The sequence below is a fragment of the Mchenga conophoros genome, linkage group LG3 (assembly GCF_057382185.1).
Source record: "Mchenga conophoros isolate Kocher_MC1m ecotype Shallow Benthic linkage group LG3, M_conophoros_male_GT1.1, whole genome shotgun sequence".
Classification (NCBI taxonomy): Eukaryota; Metazoa; Chordata; class Actinopteri; order Cichliformes; family Cichlidae; genus Mchenga; species Mchenga conophoros.
In genome coordinates, this window is record NC_140528.1 from 20,561,218 (window position 1) to 20,578,500 (window position 17,283).

The 17,283-nt window shown below is 43.4% G+C and overlaps 2 protein-coding genes across 2 annotated transcripts in view; both read right to left on the bottom strand.

The window, feature by feature from the left end:
• LOC146577615 (NACHT, LRR and PYD domains-containing protein 12-like) overlaps positions 1–13,793 on the bottom strand; it is a 199,808-nt gene extending 186,015 nt beyond the window's left edge. The window contains exons 1-4 of the mRNA XM_085267685.1: positions 13,756–13,793; positions 13,521–13,634; positions 10,687–10,763; positions 8,731–10,570 (exon numbers count right to left, since the gene is read on the bottom strand). Of these exons, the coding sequence (XP_085123811.1) occupies positions 8,731–10,570; positions 10,687–10,763; positions 13,521–13,634; positions 13,756–13,793 (2,069 nt within the window). The remainder of the gene's footprint in view (positions 1–8,730; positions 10,571–10,686; positions 10,764–13,520; positions 13,635–13,755) is intronic.
• LOC146577623 (ribonuclease inhibitor-like) lies at positions 85–5,499 on the bottom strand. The gene is made up of 4 exons (XM_085269745.1): positions 5,462–5,499; positions 3,791–3,967; positions 1,249–1,422; positions 85–573 (listed from the first exon to the last, which is right to left on the bottom strand). The coding sequence occupies exons 1-4, from the start codon at positions 5,497–5,499 to the stop codon at positions 564–566; spliced, it is 399 nt and encodes a 132-aa protein (XP_085125871.1). The 3' UTR covers positions 85–563.
• Positions 13,794–17,283: the final 3,490 nt, after the last annotated feature.

Here is a 17,283-nt window from a genome sequence, read left to right on the forward strand (position 1 = left end):
AACAAAACAAAAGAAACACATAAGTCTTAGTATCATTACTTGCCAATCATAATTAAAATGTTGAGTAATAGTATTCACCAAACAGAATATGAGCCATTTATTTTTCCTTTCCAGGTGCAGTATGAATCTTGCCAAAGATGGGCACATTTTGCATGTGAAAAATATAAAGAGAGCAACCAAGAATATAAATGCCAAAAATGTAGCCAGAGTCAGACAGAGACTGTGCAGAGACTGTAGAAGGACAGAGCAGCAGCAGAGCAGTCCAGATACACTGATGATCCTCTGTCAGATCCAGAGGGACACACAGGGATGATGCTGGACTCTACATTGTGTCTGACAGTGGAGCTGTTCTCAGAGCAGTTCACTCTGCAGCACTGACAGTCATCTGTACTTCTTCTCATTCCTCTGTCAGTCACTGCTGGATGAAGCTCTCCTCTCCACCTCCCAGTAACATGGCCCAGTCAGAGCGTCTCTACACACAAGCTGCTGCTGCTTCAACCTCTCTGGATCATCAGGACACAGCTCCTCCTCTCTCAGCACACACACCGCCCTATTTACCATCATCACCACCACCTGCAGAGAGAAGAAGGAAGAGCAGAGGAGATAAACGAGTGTTTCCAGAGACTCTTCATCAGCTGTCAGTCAGTGATGCAGCACATCCAGTATAAAGAGCAGCAGGGACTTCAGTGCTGGGACTGTACTAGGACTCATTGTTGCTTCACTTTTTCTAATCTTTGGATTTTTATTGAAGTTGATGAAAATGTTTTTCCCTCCTAGTTTGAGTTTGGACTTTCATTCATTAGAAGAACCTTGGTGTGTCCACTCTGAGCTCTGTAGGAACCCCAACAACAAGCCCAACAATCCAGATGGACGGTTCCAGCTGTTAACTGGAGGAATTCCATCCAAACATCTGCTCTCACTAAATTCTTCCTCACCTACAGACTGTGTTCTTCACTGCTTTAAACTTGGAAACGAATGCAGTCATTGGTCTGCGTGCTGCTTTGTTCAGAGAGCTGATTGGCTGTTGACAGTGTTTGATCAGAGCGTGTCAGCCGTTACTATGGTGACCATAAAGGTCAGAAACAGGAAGTGTTTGTGTCCAATCCTGAAGCCTGTCACCATTCTCCTCTCACAGCTTCACTGAGAAGCTGCAGCTTTACAGGAAACACTGGATCTTTGTTTCATACTGACTGTGTTTAGTACAATACTGCTGACAGCACCACCCACTCACTCCATCACTCTACTTACAGCACAGTCTCCAGTCTGTAGTCTGGACTCTGCTGAAGATCAGACAGCTGCTTCACATCTGGATACTTCAGGTTGTTTCTCCACAGGTGCAGCTCTCTCAGATGGGAGGGGTTGGACTTCAGTGCTGCTGCCAGATAATCACAGCTGATCTCTGACAAACCACAGAAACTCAATCTGTATAAAGAATGAAAGATGTAAGTTTATTAGACAAAGTGTGAGCTTGAAATCATTCAGTGTTTCATCATCTGTTCAGAGCTGAAGAAGGTTCAGAATGTAGAAGTTTAGAAAATGGAAACTCCAAACAGCTGAAGCCAACAGGAAGCAGCTTCAAACAGGAAACTGTGCAGAGTTTCAGACTATATGTCCTGATGCAGCCAGTTGGATTTTGGAGATTTGAATCTCTGTTCTGTGACTAAGTCCTTGAATCATTTCTTCCAGTTGGTCCAACAAGACAGACTAAGTGTTGGACATGTGTTGTGGCTCCATTAGGGGAGCTTCTAAATGTGATGTGATGGCCCCTCTGGGTCTGTCAGGTCACAGGACTGAAGAGAGCTCAAACTGGGCACACAGTTGTTCCAGTCTGGACCAAAGACTATATACTGGGACTGAGGGACTGCTTTGACTGCACCCACTGGGACTTTTTAAAGGCTCATGTTCTCACTTAGATCATCGATTTCTACTTACATTTCTTTCTGGGAAAAATGGGGATTACTTTGGAAACAGGAAGTATTTTCCCCAATAAGCAGCCCTGGATTAGTAAATCACTCCAACATGTTCTCAGGCAGAAGAAGCTGTCTTGTTATGAGGGAGAGAAGAAAAAGATTGAGGCACAGAAACTTGTTGAAAGAGAGATAAAGCAGCTAAAATCAGGTGTAAAAGTAAAGCAGAGGATGAGCTGAATAAAGGACACTCAAGGCTGGCTTGGAAAGGAATGAAGTCCATGGTGGGGATGCAGAACAAGGAGCAAAGATGAATGTGATGCTGAATCAGCAGAAGACTTGGACTCATTTGATTCCAGCTTTGATATCATTGATTTCAATGAAGAGCTTTGTGATTGTAGCAAAGGGCTGGTAGCTCTGAGAGTCCCACTGATGAGGTGTTTGTGTGGAAATCTCTTAGTGGGACCAAAGAGAGAAAAAGCCCTGGTCCTGATGCTGTGGGAGGGAAATGATTGAAGTGTGCTGTGAGGAACTGACTGGGAGATTTTCACACATTTTCCAGTCCTCCTTGGAACAACAGGAAGTTCCCAGCACATGGAAACAAAGGTTAAGTGTCCTATGGCACTCAGTGATGATGGTGCTGTGGCCCCACCACCTCCACCTCTTTGTAAAGGAACTAACTGTCATCTGAAGCTTCAAATGGGACTAAGACTTCCTCCACTAGGTGGCAGTGTCTGATGAGAAAGTTTTAGTGGAGCTGGCCTGGAGTCAGAAACAGGAAGATGCAGGATTTGGGCTGAAATGGGGAAAAGTGGTTCGCACTAGTGACTTAAAGCAAGAAGGTTGTAGGTTGAAGCTTGTTGGCCTTTCTGTGGAGGTTGGATGTTCTCCCACAGTCCAATGAAATGCTGCTTAGGTTCATTGGTGCTTCTAAATTGGCTGTAGGTGTGGATGTGAGAGAGTGCTTCTCTGTCTCTCTCTGTTGGCCCTGTGATGACTGCTCACCTGTGCAGGTGGACCACGCCTCTTGCCCTATGACAGCTAGGGCACAGGCTGCAGCCCTGTGAGCCTAAGCTGAATAAACAGTTAGCAAAAATGATCCATAGATGGCCTGAAATCCCCCAGTTAGCAGTTTGGTAGATAGCTATGACATGCTAATCCCATCCAGCAGCTGTATTCTACCTGTAAGCTGATCCCTGCTGAGCCAAAGCACTTTTTCATATACAAATTACAACCTTTAATAGAAACCTATTGGTCAGCATCTTATTAGCCTGCTGTTAGCTTCATTCCACAGAAAACTGAGAGAAACTAACAAAGTTGATAAAGAATAAAGAGAAATGTGCTGATTTAAAGCCTTTGAAGTGCTTCAGATGATCTCTGTCCACTTCTGTCCACTCATTCATTCATGTAAGCTTTCTAATGCAGCTTTGATCTTCACAGTCTGCTTCATGAAACTCATTCTAACCCTGAATGTCAGAGTGTTCCTCCTTCTCTTTCCCATCATACATGCTGGCAGTGGAGGAGATTTGGATGTTGGACTGTGTTTTGATGATGTGTGTATGTTTGTGTTGGACTGCTGTCTGTAAAGCAAACGCACATTTTGCTTTGGATTTCAGTGTCAGACAGACTTTAAGGTGGAATGAAGAGTTGGAGAGTTTCACAGTGAATTATCCAGTGGAGGATTTTTCTTCTTCTTTGAAGGTTTGAAATGTGAACATTGTTCTGCTGCAGTCAATGGACTAAACCAGAGAAGAAGAAAACAGACTTTACCATGAAGATCCTCAGTGTGGATCAGTATAATATCAGCCTGATGTCTGCAGTTTAGTGTCAGCACAACTTTCACATCATATTCATCTCAGCACAACTAAAACATGCTGACTGACCCCAGAGTTTCAAGTCCACATCCTGGACTCTCCAGGAAACCACACAGATGCTTCACTCCTGAATCCTGCAGCTTGTTGTTGAAGCTCAGCTCCAGCTGTCTCAGATGGGAGGGGTTGGACTTCAGTGCTGCTGCCAGATAATCACAGCTGATCTCTGACAAACCACAGCTCCACAATCTGTATAAAGAATGAAAGATGTAAGTTTATTAGACAAAGTGTGAGCTTGAAATCATTCAGTGTTTCATCATCTGTTCAGAGCTGAAGAAGGTTCAGAATGTAGAAGTTTAGAAAATGGAAACTCCAAACAGCTGAAGCCAACAGGAAGCAGCTTCAAACAAACACAACAAGAGAAAAAACTCTGAATGTTTCACATTAAAGTCGTACATTTATCATAAAAACAGGACAAAGACTTGAAAAAGTCGTGTTTTTCCTTCCAGGAACCACAAGGCTTCACTTTTAAAGGTGAAGTGTGAAAGAAATGGACATATTTGAAGTCCAACACCTTTTTCCAGTCACATTATTAAAGCAGACAAACTACAAGCTCATTTTCACTCCAACAAGTCATCTTCTGACCTGGACTAACAACACTGGTCTCTATGTGCAGCTGGCTGTGAGACCAGTGCTCAGGGAGCGTCTACAAAGTGCAACACTGAAAGAACATCACACACTCATTTGCTTCCAGCACTTTCACACAAACATCTACTGTCATTATTGTCACCAAACTCTGTGGATCCTTTATTGCAAATTCAAATGGGATCAAATGGTCAGACAAAAGAGGGTTATGAGGAAATATGATGAAATGTTGTGTATTAGCAGCAAGTTATTGAATCATTTTCCTCAGAAACCAAACAAAATGATTGACAAAGATGTTTTTACAAACTCAGTGTTGGACTTGGATCAGCAGGATAAGCTGATGCTTAAAGGCATTTGAGTCTCGCTGTATGAGAGTCCAGTTATTACTCAATATTTATGGATGATGTTCTTTCAGTGTTGCACTTTGTAGACGCTCCCTGAGCCTCACAGCCAGCTGCACATGGACCAGCTGACATTACCCAGCATTAGAGGATAAAACAGTAAATGAGAGCAGCTAAACACACAAAGATGGAAACACAGAGCGTGGATCGTTCACTCGACGGCACGGACACGGACACGCCGTCGGGGCTGAAAGTGGACAGTTCACAGATCCTGAAGCTTCAGGTTTCATCAGTGTTACGACTGTTGTCGTAATTATATGTAAATTTGAGTGTGCAGGTGCTCCTCCATGATTGGTGCATCCAGGGTGGATGGCTGGCAGCAGATAAGAAGATACCGCCAGGGACTGCCATGTCATTCATCCTTGGCCCAACCCAACCGGCAGACCGTTAACTGTGTCACTATGTTGGTTAATGTAAGAGCATGTAGGGGTGGACCGCCTTTTTGTTTGATCAGTTTTCTCCTGTTTTTGTTAGGCAGGGAGGAAAGTGATTGTCGTTTGAGTTAGTTCTTTTGCGTAGGTAAGTTGTATTTATTCCTGAGATAGGCTACCTTATGTCTGTTGTTTTGGCCTTAGGTTCACCCTGAAGTTACAATGTGCTCCCTTCCTTTGTTTAACTGCACTCATTGTAAATGAATCACTGTTACAAAGTATTAAGTGTGTGACGTGCTGCTTGGGGTTGGACGGGGATGGATCACCCTTTATGTTGTGGTTTGGCCTCGCCTAGACGGGCCATAACAATCTGTCTCCAACCAAAACTGACTGAACCAGCAGCAGAAGAAGATCCAAACTACGCTTTACGTTTGATGAACATCGTCATGAATTCTCTCTGACTTTGACGTTTACTTCCTGCACAGCTCTCTCTCTCTCAGTGTACTTCAAGAACAGTTTACCTTCAAAAATCTGTTTCCTGCATTATTCACTGCTTATTACGCACCAGTCTGCTGTTGTGTTCACTGCTGTCGGCCTCCGAAAACAAAGCCTCATTTCTGCTGTTCAATACTGAAGAAATGTAAACCTTTTAAAATGATGACAGATTACAAACTCTCAGCTGTGTCTGTAATCAAACCTCTGTAACTTTGCTTCACTTCAGCAGCATCAGCTCATGTTCACATGTTGATTCATGGTTTGCTTCAGTTTTTGATGGACTGCAGAATATTTTGAAGGTTATCTGCTATAAAAAGCCAGAACAGGAAAATCTGCTTCATGTGTTTCTGTTTGATCCTCAGTGACTTTGACACAAAGGCCTCTGCTGTGATGATCACACCTCTGATCAAGTCTCACAGTGTCAGCTTTGTTTTTATACATATGGATATGTGCTGATAAATGATCAGAGTTATAATATTTCCCACTGTCTGCTGTGTGCCGTGACCTTTGACCTGCTAAAGACAGTCAGCTGTGGATTATTCATTGTTGTGTCTGATACTTAGAACTGTGAGGAAGAACACTACACAGTTAATCAGGGTCCCCTCTCTCTGAATCAGGAAAGGTGGGCAGGCCGCGTGTGGGCCGCGGGCCATACGTTGAGTCTCACTGTTTGAAATGTGAACATTGTTCTGCTGCAGTCAATGGACTAAACCAGAGAAGAAGAAAACAGACTTTACCATGAAGATCCTCAGTGTGGATCAGTATAATATCAGCCTGATGTCTGCAGTTTAGTGTCAGCACAACTTTCACATCATATTCATCTCAGCACAACTAAAACATGCTGACTGACCCCAGAGTTTCAAGTCCACATCCTGGACTCTCCAGGAAACCACACAGATGCTTCACTCCTGAATCCTGCAGCTTGTTGTTGGAGCTCAGGTCCAGCTGTCTCAGATGGGAGGGGTTGGACTTCAGTGCTGCTGCCAGATAATCACAGCTGATCTCTGACAAACCACAGTCCCACAATCTGTATGAAGAATGAAAGATGTAAGTTTATTAGACAAAGTGTGAGCTTGAAATCATTCAGTGTTTCATCATCTGTTCAGAGCTGAAGAAGGTTCAGAATGTAGAAGTTTAGAAAATGGAAACTCCAAACAGCTGAAGCCAACAGGAAGCAGCTTCAAACAAACACAACAAGAGAAAAAACTCTGAATGTTTCACATTAAAGTCGTACATTTCTCACAAAGCTCAATTATGTGACAGACATTTCATCCCATGTCAGTTTGGCCTCATCCTGGGCCGGATTATCCAGCACACACTCTGACCACAGGCCCAGGGGCCACGCACAGCTGGGCTCCATCCAAGAGACAGCAAACAAACCAACACAATAATAAAAAGCACCATGTGATCTTCTTACATCTTCAAGACAAACATAGTAAAAACATGAGCACATTTGTTTCCTGATAAAATGATGTGACAGGTAGAACAGAGTAAAGTGGTGGTGTTACAGCCTTTCTCCCCTCTGCTGCCGAGGCTGTTAGTCTCTCCCAAACTCAGCTACAGGACTTCCAAATGAATGAAAGCAGCAGAAGTGGCTTTACAAATGAAAGAGGAAGAGGAGAAGAAGAGGAGAGGGAGGCCACCCTGACCATCACTCCAGCTGAAAACATCACACTTCCATTAAAGTTGGTGAGGAAATGTTGAGCAGGATGAGCTGCTGGCTAATCTGGAGGCTGTAGCAGCAGCTCACAGTCACAGTGGATTTCCACTCATGAAAAAGCTCTGGCTGCTTCATTTCTCATCTCATATCAGAGACTTTAATGCTTCACTGAAGCTGTACTGTGATGCTTCCATATTCCAGTGAGGCCTCCATAATGATTTCAGCTGCTCTGTACACACACTGTGTGCCCTGTATGGCTCAAAGTCTCTGCAGCCTGTTTTTATCTGCTATCATCAGATCTTCATCATCCTCATTCACATCCCTCACACACTCTACAGCCTCATCAGCACTGACTTCATCTTCACTGACTGATGGAGCACAACATGAACCTGTGGTGGCTGAAACACTGTCCTGTCAAACATCTCCCCGTCACCACTCCACTTCTGTCAGCCTTTAAATGAACCCTGCTCAAGTCTGTCACTTCTGTTTGGAGCCAAAAGGAAAAACTGTTGTTCAGTCGTTTGGAAAGACAACATTTCTGAAAGCACTCAAACTTCTTCACATTTGTCTTCAGACACATCCTGAACATTTAGGAACTAAAGAAAGTTTCAAACATCAATCAAAGACCTGAAATATAGAAAAACAACTACAACAGCCGCAGTCAGTGAACTCATCTCAGAGTCTCCAGTCCACAGTTTGGACTCTCCAGTCCAGCACACAGAAGCTTCAATGCTGAATCCTGCAGGTTGTTCTCATTCATGTCCAGCTCTGTCAGATGGGAGGGGTTGGACTTCAGAGCTGAGGCCACAACTTCACAGTGAGACTCTGAGAGTCCACACCGAGTCAGTCTGTGATGATAGAAAATATAAAATGTGTTATTATAAAAGCAGAAAATCTGCATTATAAACACAGACTGAATGTATATGAAGACAAAACAGAGTGAGGTCATAATCTGATGAATCTGCTCTTCACATGTGTGCTTCAGCTCCTCTTACTGTGTTTGACATGACACAACGATTGAGTCTCTCTCAGACCTGCAGACTTTTAATGAGAATCTTTGTTTGGCTTTAATCTGCTTTTGGCTTTTTCATGGATTTCATGGATGATTTGAGTGATTTCCAGCAGGACATTTAAACATGTCAGTGGACGTCCTAAAGAACATATTCACTGATATGAAACGTGTCATTGAACAGGATTAATATCAGTGGAAACATGGTGGAAACAGCTGTGACTGCATGGATGTGACACACTTCAAATCTGTTCTCCACTCTTGGATTTGGGATCCATGGAGCTGCTGCTGAGTCTGTACAATAAAGGAATGGTGTGGAAGGTTGCAGCGTACGGACACAAACACTTTGTGGTTACAATCTGATTTTATTTTCAACATTAAACTACTAACCTACACTGATCAATGATGTTAATGATCACATCTGGACTCACCCAGCCTTTCTGCAGTTCCTCACAGCTGGAATCAGTCTCTGTCGTCCCCGCTCTGATGTTTTGTACTTCAGCAGGTCAAACTCATCCAGAACCTCCTCTGACATCTGCAGCATGAAGGCCAGAGCTGAGCACTGGATCTCAGAGAGTTCCTTCTTTGATCTGTTCTCTGACTTCAGGAACTCTTGGATCTCCTGAAATAATGAGAGGTGGTTCATCTCCATCAGACAGTGGAAGATGTTGATGCTTCTGTCAGGAGAGATTTCATCACTGTTCATCTTCTTCAGGTTGTTGATGACTCTCTGGATGGTTCCTGGACTGATCTCTGTCTGACCCAGCAGACCTACTAAGAGTCTCTGGTTGGACTCCAGACAGAGGCCGTGAAGGAAGCGAACAAACAGGTCCAGGTGGCCATTTTTACTCTGGAGGGATTTATACATGCCTTTACTCAAAAAGACATCCATTGATGGGAAGCTATAAGACTTGAACATGTTCTTAAAAAAAGATCTGTTTTTGTATTCTTCTCGGAAATTCCCTAGAAAACCTTCTACCACCTCTGTCTTCCTGTTGGTGTGACAGTGGAACATGTAGACAGCAGCCAGAAACTCCTGAATGCTCAGATGAACAAAGCAGTAGACTGGTTTCTGGAAGATCACACACTCTCTTTTGAAGATCTCTGTACAAACTCCTGAGTACACCGAGGCCTCTGTTACATCCAGACCACACTGCTCCAGGTCTTCTTGGTAGAACATGATGTTTCCTTTCTCCAGATGTTCAAATGCCAGCCTCCCCAGCTTCAGAAGAACTTCCCTGTCAGCCTCCGTCAGCTCCTGTGGACTCGTCTCACGTCCCTCGTGGTACTTGTTCTTCTTCTTCTTTGTCTGAACCAGCAGGAAGTGTGAGTACATGTCAGTCAGGGTCTTGGGCAGCTCTCCTCTCTGCTCTGTAGTCAACATGTGCTCCAGAACTGTAGCAGTGATCCAGCAGAAGACTGGGATACTACACATGATGTGGAGGCTCCTGGATGTCTTCATGTGGGAGATGATTCTGCTGGACAGCTCTTCATCACTGAATCTCCTCCTGAAGTACTCCTCCTTCTGGGCGTCAGTGAAGCCTCGTACTTCTGTTAGCCTGTCAACACATGTAGGAGGGATCTGATTGGCTGCTGCAGGTCGGGAAGTTATCCAGACGAGAGCCGAGGGAAGCAGATTCCCCTGGATGAGGTTTGTCAGCAGCTGGCTGACTGATGACTTCTGTGTGACATCAGACAGCAGCTTCCTGTTGGTGAAATCCAATGAAAGTCTGCTTTCATCCAGGCCGTCAAAGATGAACAAAAGCTGAGAGACAGCCAGCTTCTCTGCTGTGACCTTCTGTAATGTTGGATGGAAAACATGGAGCAGCTCCAGAAGACTGTACTGCTCATCTCTGATCAGGTTCAGCTCCCTGAATGAAAGCAGAACCACCACACTGACATGTTGGTTCTCCAAGCACTCTGCCCAGTCCAGAGTGAACTTCTGCACTGAGAAGGTTTTTCCAACACCAGCCACGCCGTTGGTCAGAACCACTCTGACGGGTCTCTGTTGGTCAGGTAAGGCTTTAAAGATGTCCTGGCACCTGATTGGAGCGTCATGGAGGGCGTCCATCTTGGAAGCTGTCTCCAGCTGCCTCACCTCATGTTGGGTATGAACCTCTTCACTCTGTCCCTCTGTGATGTAGAGCTCAGTGTAGATGGTGTTGAGGAGGGTTCTACTTCCTGTTTCATCACTTCCTTCAGTCACACGTTCACATCTCCTCCTCAGACTGATCTTATGTTCATCTAAAACCTCCTGCAGACCAACATCTGCTGAAAGAAAGAAAAACAATGAGACTAAAGAGAAAGAAAACTCTTCAATGTCTGAACAACACAAGAAGTCCAGTTTTCAGAAATGAGTCCATCAGCAGACAGATGTTCAGTCTTACTTTGTACACAGCTGCTCTGACTGGCTGTCTGCAGTCCAGCTCTGCTTCTGGATCTTTCTCCACACTGTGCAGAAGCTCTGATGGTGACACAGAAAAGTCACAGTGGAGATACTTCTGTCCACCTTTGATTAGACTCATTATAAAAAGGAAAACAAAGTTTTAACACAGTCATGTTTCCAGTTCACTGACTTACATTTATTCCATGGACACTCACTCTAACCTGAAGCACAGCTACAACCCAACATTGTTGAGGCCTCATCTCCTCCTTTCCTGACTGTAGAGGTTAAATATGCAACAACCGACAAATAAAAGAATTTGGTTCATTTCAAAGAAATTCACACGGTGACCAAGTAAAGTAACCGTAGTAAAGGAGACAACATCCCGTTGATGGTGGGATTATTTGAAAGATTTGCTTTAGTCACGTCACCAAATGCAGTTGAACCACCCGTGGATCCATGTTTGACCATTCTACCACTCTGAGCTCTGCTTTTGAATCATTTTATTATTATCATCATTCATTTATTCATTCTTTGGAGGGGGGCTATTTCCTAATGCCGCCCTAATAAGCTGATGTTCAAGGGGAAATATAACAGAAACTCTTTCAGTGTTATTCATTAATAAATTAACAGATAAACTGTGAAGAAGAAAAAACTGAGATTTAAAGGAGAGAGTGAGAAACTTGATCATCCATCCTCATAATACATGTTTATCAGTATCTGCTGTGACCATACTGCAGTAATAACTACAAGTCTACATTTCTGTGACTGTTGATCAATCACAGCACGAATCTGAGCTCATCTCTGCACACAGAGCAGCTTCAGCTCTGGGATAAACTGCTCGCTTCACGTCCTTCTCAGCTCACAGACACTCATCCTGATATTTTCCTTTAACATTTGATGGTATAATTCATCTGAGTTTACACTTTATCTGCATAAATACAGAAAAACAGACCCAAACACCAGAAACCATCAGTTTCACCATGTAGAATATATTGTTGTTTCCTTGCTTTTAATTCAGAGAAAAACTCTGATTTGGATTTTCTCTGTTCTCTTTGCCACAGCCCATCCCAGCAGCAGCTGAAGCAGCTGACTGTCACAACACTGAATAACACTTTAGGAGGAATTTCAGAGGTCAGTAAAGCTCCAGTTTCAACATCAGTTAATTAATCATAGTTCATCATAAATGTTAACCTGGCTGGCACACATGTTAATGTTAGCCATTTAAATATTAGCAGTTAGCTGAGGCCACAAGAAGAAGAGGCCCTAGAAGAACAATGGATGATAAGATTAGATTTTCAAGACTAGGCAGAGACGTGTTTTCCTTTACTGTCTCTTACAGAGGAGGGAGCAGATACCAGACGAGGTCACGGAGGTACGGGGAGGATTCGCAGCAGACAGCAAGACTGCCACGTCCATGCGAGAGAGCGATGGCTACGATAATCTCTGTTTTTGTCTCCCTATATAATGTTGTACAGCCCATGTGAGGGTTAACACAGACATCAGTCCTTCTATTTCAGTATGTTTGACACTTTGTTTATGCCTAAATTAACTTTACTGTTAACGAGTTTTCATGTTTCTGTAATCCACCAGTGTGCTCATGCTTTTTTAAGTGAAAACATATTTTTAAAGATCAAATATAATTATGTTTGTTATTTGTGGATTTTAAATGTCCTTGACAGAGACAGATGATGATCATTATCCTGCACTGTGGTCTCAGGTTTGGTCGAGCTAGCACAAAGAATGGCTATGTTGAACTTCCTCCTGGGATCTACACTAAGAAGTGAGTCCAACATTAGCAGGGTCTCTTTCCTTTATCTGGATTCACTTTAGCATTCACAGTCACGTGAAGCTTGTTATTAACTCGATAAGTCAACCCAGGGTTTCAGCTGAGCGTTCACATGAAACACATGGTGTTGACAGCATCTGATCAATCATATTCATGGAGACGTGTATCAGCAACAGAGCAGCTGAGTTTGCAGAAGGAAGTCAAACTAAACCACAGGAACAATATGAGGAGATTACACACATAATAAAATACTAGCAGTAACACAGCTGCTGCAGACAAATCAGTCGTGTGATCGTGTGTGAGAGGAGAAGGACTGTAAAGGAATTTGGTGTTAAAAGCTCTGTATGAATGTGGGAGACTTTGAAGGGCTTTAAAAAGGCCAATATAAAATAAAAGGCAGCAAAATTGCTGAGTGTGAAAGTCACCAGACTTATCAGACCTCTGTGATTAAGACCTGTAAGAACACCTGTTTGTACTTGTTGGCATTATATCAAACACACACGTATATTAAGCCTTTGTTTGAACTCTGGTTGAATTTGTTACTTTCAGACTGTGAAACATCACAGAGGCTGCAGCTGCAGATCTTTTATTCACCTGGAAATTTACTTTAAATGTTAGATGGAAAATGTATTGCTCAGTTTAACCAAAGTAAGAACAAGAATCCATAAACCTTCATAAAGACAAACATCTCCCAGAACATTGAGCTGCTGAAGTGTCACTGAAGGGAAAAACTATTTGTCCTCCTCCATCCAGCAACACCTGAAAGACCTGAGTGGAAGCTCCTCCCTACACTGTGTTTGAAGCAAAGCACAAAGGAGACACCTGCTGGAGCAGCTGGAGTCCTACAGACACTCAGCCTCTTCACTACACAAACACCTCCTACAACATCCACTCTTTCCACTCTGACTGCTGTGTTTGTGGAAACACTCCAACACACACCGCTTCACATACCAACATAGAAATGTGTGTGAAAAAGAGCTGAGCTGATATTAAACATGAGGATTTATTCAAAAATACAGAGTCAGGAACAACATCTAGACACACATTACCTCTCAGCAGCAGAAGAACAGCCTTTAAAGTTTACACCAATTTCCTTCGACTCGTTGCTCTTTAAGGAAACACAGCTGGGTTCAGGTCCAGGAGATTCTGGCCTCTTATTGATCCTAAAAGAAAAAGAATAAATGTCACAGCTTCATGAGACAGGAAGGAAAAACTGGAAATATTAAATTAAAGACATGATGAACAATCTCATAAAAATAATGTACTTACTCTTTGTCACATAACAGTCTTTTGTTAAAGTTTACACCAAAACCCTTCGACATGTTGCTCTTTAAGGAAACACAGCTGGGTTCAGGTCCAGGTTCTGGATTAGTTTCAGGGTTATGTCCAGCTGAGCCTGGTACGCCCCACAGCTCTGGGCTTTAAAACAACACACACAGAGGTATGAGTGTGAATAATGATGGAGCAGTGATGTGAGTGCTGAGCTGTGACATGGAGAAGAGTCATGGACAGTTAGAGATGGTCATCTCACCTCTGAGCTTTGGTCTGGCTCTCATGTTCCCCACACAGAGTGCTTTTAGAGGGAGGGACTCCCTCCTCTCTGTCCTCACACTGATCCATGCTGCTCAGTTCACATCAGCTCACACACACTTTCTACCTTCACCTGCAGAGGAAACACAAATCATTCATGTGCACATCAACTGAGAGCTGCAGAGGTCGTGTCTGATGTGTTGGACTAACATCCATCTGAGACGCAGCTTTCATCAGTTCACTACAAAAAGTGTCACAGAGCCCAGTTCAGCCTCCAAATCCTCCATTACTGTAGTCCTACAAAGCAGCAGGTCAAACATGGCTGCAGAGAGCAGCTTTATGTCAGTAACCATGTCCAGGACCGAGCTGACTGCTTACAGAGTTCATACTCTAACTGCTAGCTGCTCTGCTAGCTAAGCTAACTCAGTAACAGTGACTCTGACAGCAGTTACTGTGGAACAGCGGCCGAGCTCAGGACACATTCAGTGTGTTTAGTCTGAGTCCTGGACTCTGATTCAATGGATTCAATCCAGCTCAGAGTTTCATGTCTTCATCAGAATAAAATACATGTACTAATATAACAGAAGTAATGCTCTGAATGCAGGACTGTAATGGAGGATAAATAAGGTTTTTACAGCCTGAAAGAAACATTCAGTTCATATATTTGTAGACAGTGAAGCAGTTTTTAATACTGCAGCTGTTTCCTTCACCTGTGTGTGTGTGAGCCACACCTTCATGTGCTGCTTTAGAAATATGTGGTCTGACTGCTCAGACTGAGTCTAGGAGGAAAGTTCACACGCTGGAGAAAGTTTTGTTCCTAACTTTGTCAGAGTTCGGCTCCAAAGACAAAGAAGACGGAGCTCACAGTCTGTAGATGGTCCTCAGTGTGTGTGTGAAGCACACAGGAGTGTGTTTATGTCAGCAAATCAGTGTGTGTGAAGAGTCTGAGGGAGTGTGTGAATGAGACTCAACACTGAACAGTCCAAGAAAAGCGTCTGGACTTCTTTAAGTTTAACTTAAAGAAGTCCAGACGCTTTTCTTTTTGTCTCCATAATGTCTCCATAATGCTGCAATGTTATCTGCCCCAGAAACACTGTGCAGAAGCTCTGATGGTGACACAGAAAAGTCACAGTGGAGATACTTCTGTCCACCTTTGATTAGACTCATTATAAAAAGGAAAACAAAGTTTGAACACAGTCATGTTTCCAGTTCACTGACTTACATTTATTCCATGGACACTCACTCTAACCTGAAGCACAGCTACAACCCAACATTGTTGAGGCCTCATCTCCTCCTTTCCTGACTGTAGAGGTTAAATATGCAACAACCGACAAATAAAAGAATTTGGTTCATTTCAAAGAAATGACCAAGTAAAGTAACCGTAGTAAAGGAGACAACATCCCGTTGATGGTGGGATTATTTGAAAGATTTGCTTTAGTCACGTCACCAAATGCAGTTGAACCACCCGTGGATCCATGTTTGACCATTCTACCACTCTGAGCTCTGCTTTTGAATCATTTTATTATTATCATCATTCATTTATTCATTCTTTGGAGGGGGGCTATTTCCTAATGCCGCCCTAATAAGCTGATGTTCAAGGGGAAATATAACAGAAACTCTTTCAGTGTTATTCATTAATAAATTAACAGATAAACTGTGAAGAAGAAAAAACTGAGATTTAAAGGAGAGAGTGAGAAACTTGATCATCCATCCTCATAATACATGTTTATCAGTATCTGCTGTGACCATACTGCAGTAATAACTACAAGTCTACATTTCTGTGACTGTTGATCAATCACAGCAGGAATCTGAGCTCATCTCTGCACACAGAGCAGCTTCAGCTCTGGGATAAACTGCTCGCTTCACGTCCTTCTCAGCTCACAAACACTCATCCTGATATTTTCCTTTAACATTTGATGGTATAATTCATCTGAGTTTACACTTTATCTGCATAAATACAGAAAAACAGACCCAAACACCAGAAACCATCAGTTTCACGTTCAACGGGAAGTGGCTCAAACGTCACAGTTTCATAACGTCACCCTGAACTCCACTCACGGAGTTTCTGTCGCCATTGTAGTTTTTAAAGTCCCGTGATAAAGGCGGGTCTTTCTGTGAATCCGCACGCTCATTGGCTAATAGCTCGTGATTGACACATCGTTATCCAATGAGCGTGCGGGAACTTCCGACATAAAGTTGTTTCCTTTGAAAAACCAAAGTCTGATTATTTTTGCCTCCACTGACGGAGCCTGTTGTTCCCGCCACAGAGACACAGTAATGTCAGAGCGGTGTTAACACTCACCCTGCCTCAGCACAGCTCTCACTCTCCTCCTGCTCTCTCATACTAAACGGAGGCTCAGCTAAACTCACTTCCTCTCTACTTACAGGAAACCAGCGCTCAGAGGAGCCGACCGGCCTCACATTTCACCCACAGACACGAACAGCGTGGAATTATTTTATGTCATAAGAAGAAACATATTCATGTTAACACTCACCTGCCTCAGCTCCACCTTCCTCCTCCTGCTTTCACTTTCACTGCTGCTCCCTAAACACAGAGGATGCTGGGACTTGTAGTTGTTTCCTTCCGGTGCGGTCTTCCTCTTTGTTTGTTTGTGTTTGTGTTCAAGTTATTTCGATCATGTAAACATCAACAGAACACGTGAAGCCACACAGAGTTTGTATGTCGAGGTGGGTAGGAGGGTTTGAGGGTTTGGGGAGGGGTCAGAGGGAAGAGGTCTCTCAGTCTTGACAATCCACATTGATGGCATTGCATCTTTCAACGTGTTTGTGGGTCGATTTGGATGCTCCAGGTGTGAGAGCAGCCACTCAGCCTCTGCTGCAGATGTGTGTCACAAGTTCATCTAGTAGTGAGACGGTGGCGCAAGATGGCGAGTTGAGCAGTCGCACGAATTAGGAGCTCGTTGAACTTGTCCCAGAATTTACTTTGTGTTCGTTATTGTTTCCACTCGAAAGTAGTAAAATGACTGCCCCAAGTATAGTTAAACCTGCTAAATTCAAACTCGACCTCAAAAAACAAGAAACAACATCGCCATGTGATGGAAAGGAAGACAGCAGAGAAGGAACGGATCATGACTACGTAGAAAAAACCTTGAAAAAAGAGTGGACGAGCAGCTAGCTGACCTGAGTGTGCAATGCAAGCAAGCTAGTACGATGCTAGCCAGCCTAGCCAAAGCGGTTCAGTTCAACTCGGAGGAGGTGAAAGAATGTAAACAAAAGGTTAAAGAGTTGGAGAGACGAAACGAGCAGTTGACCAAAGATAAC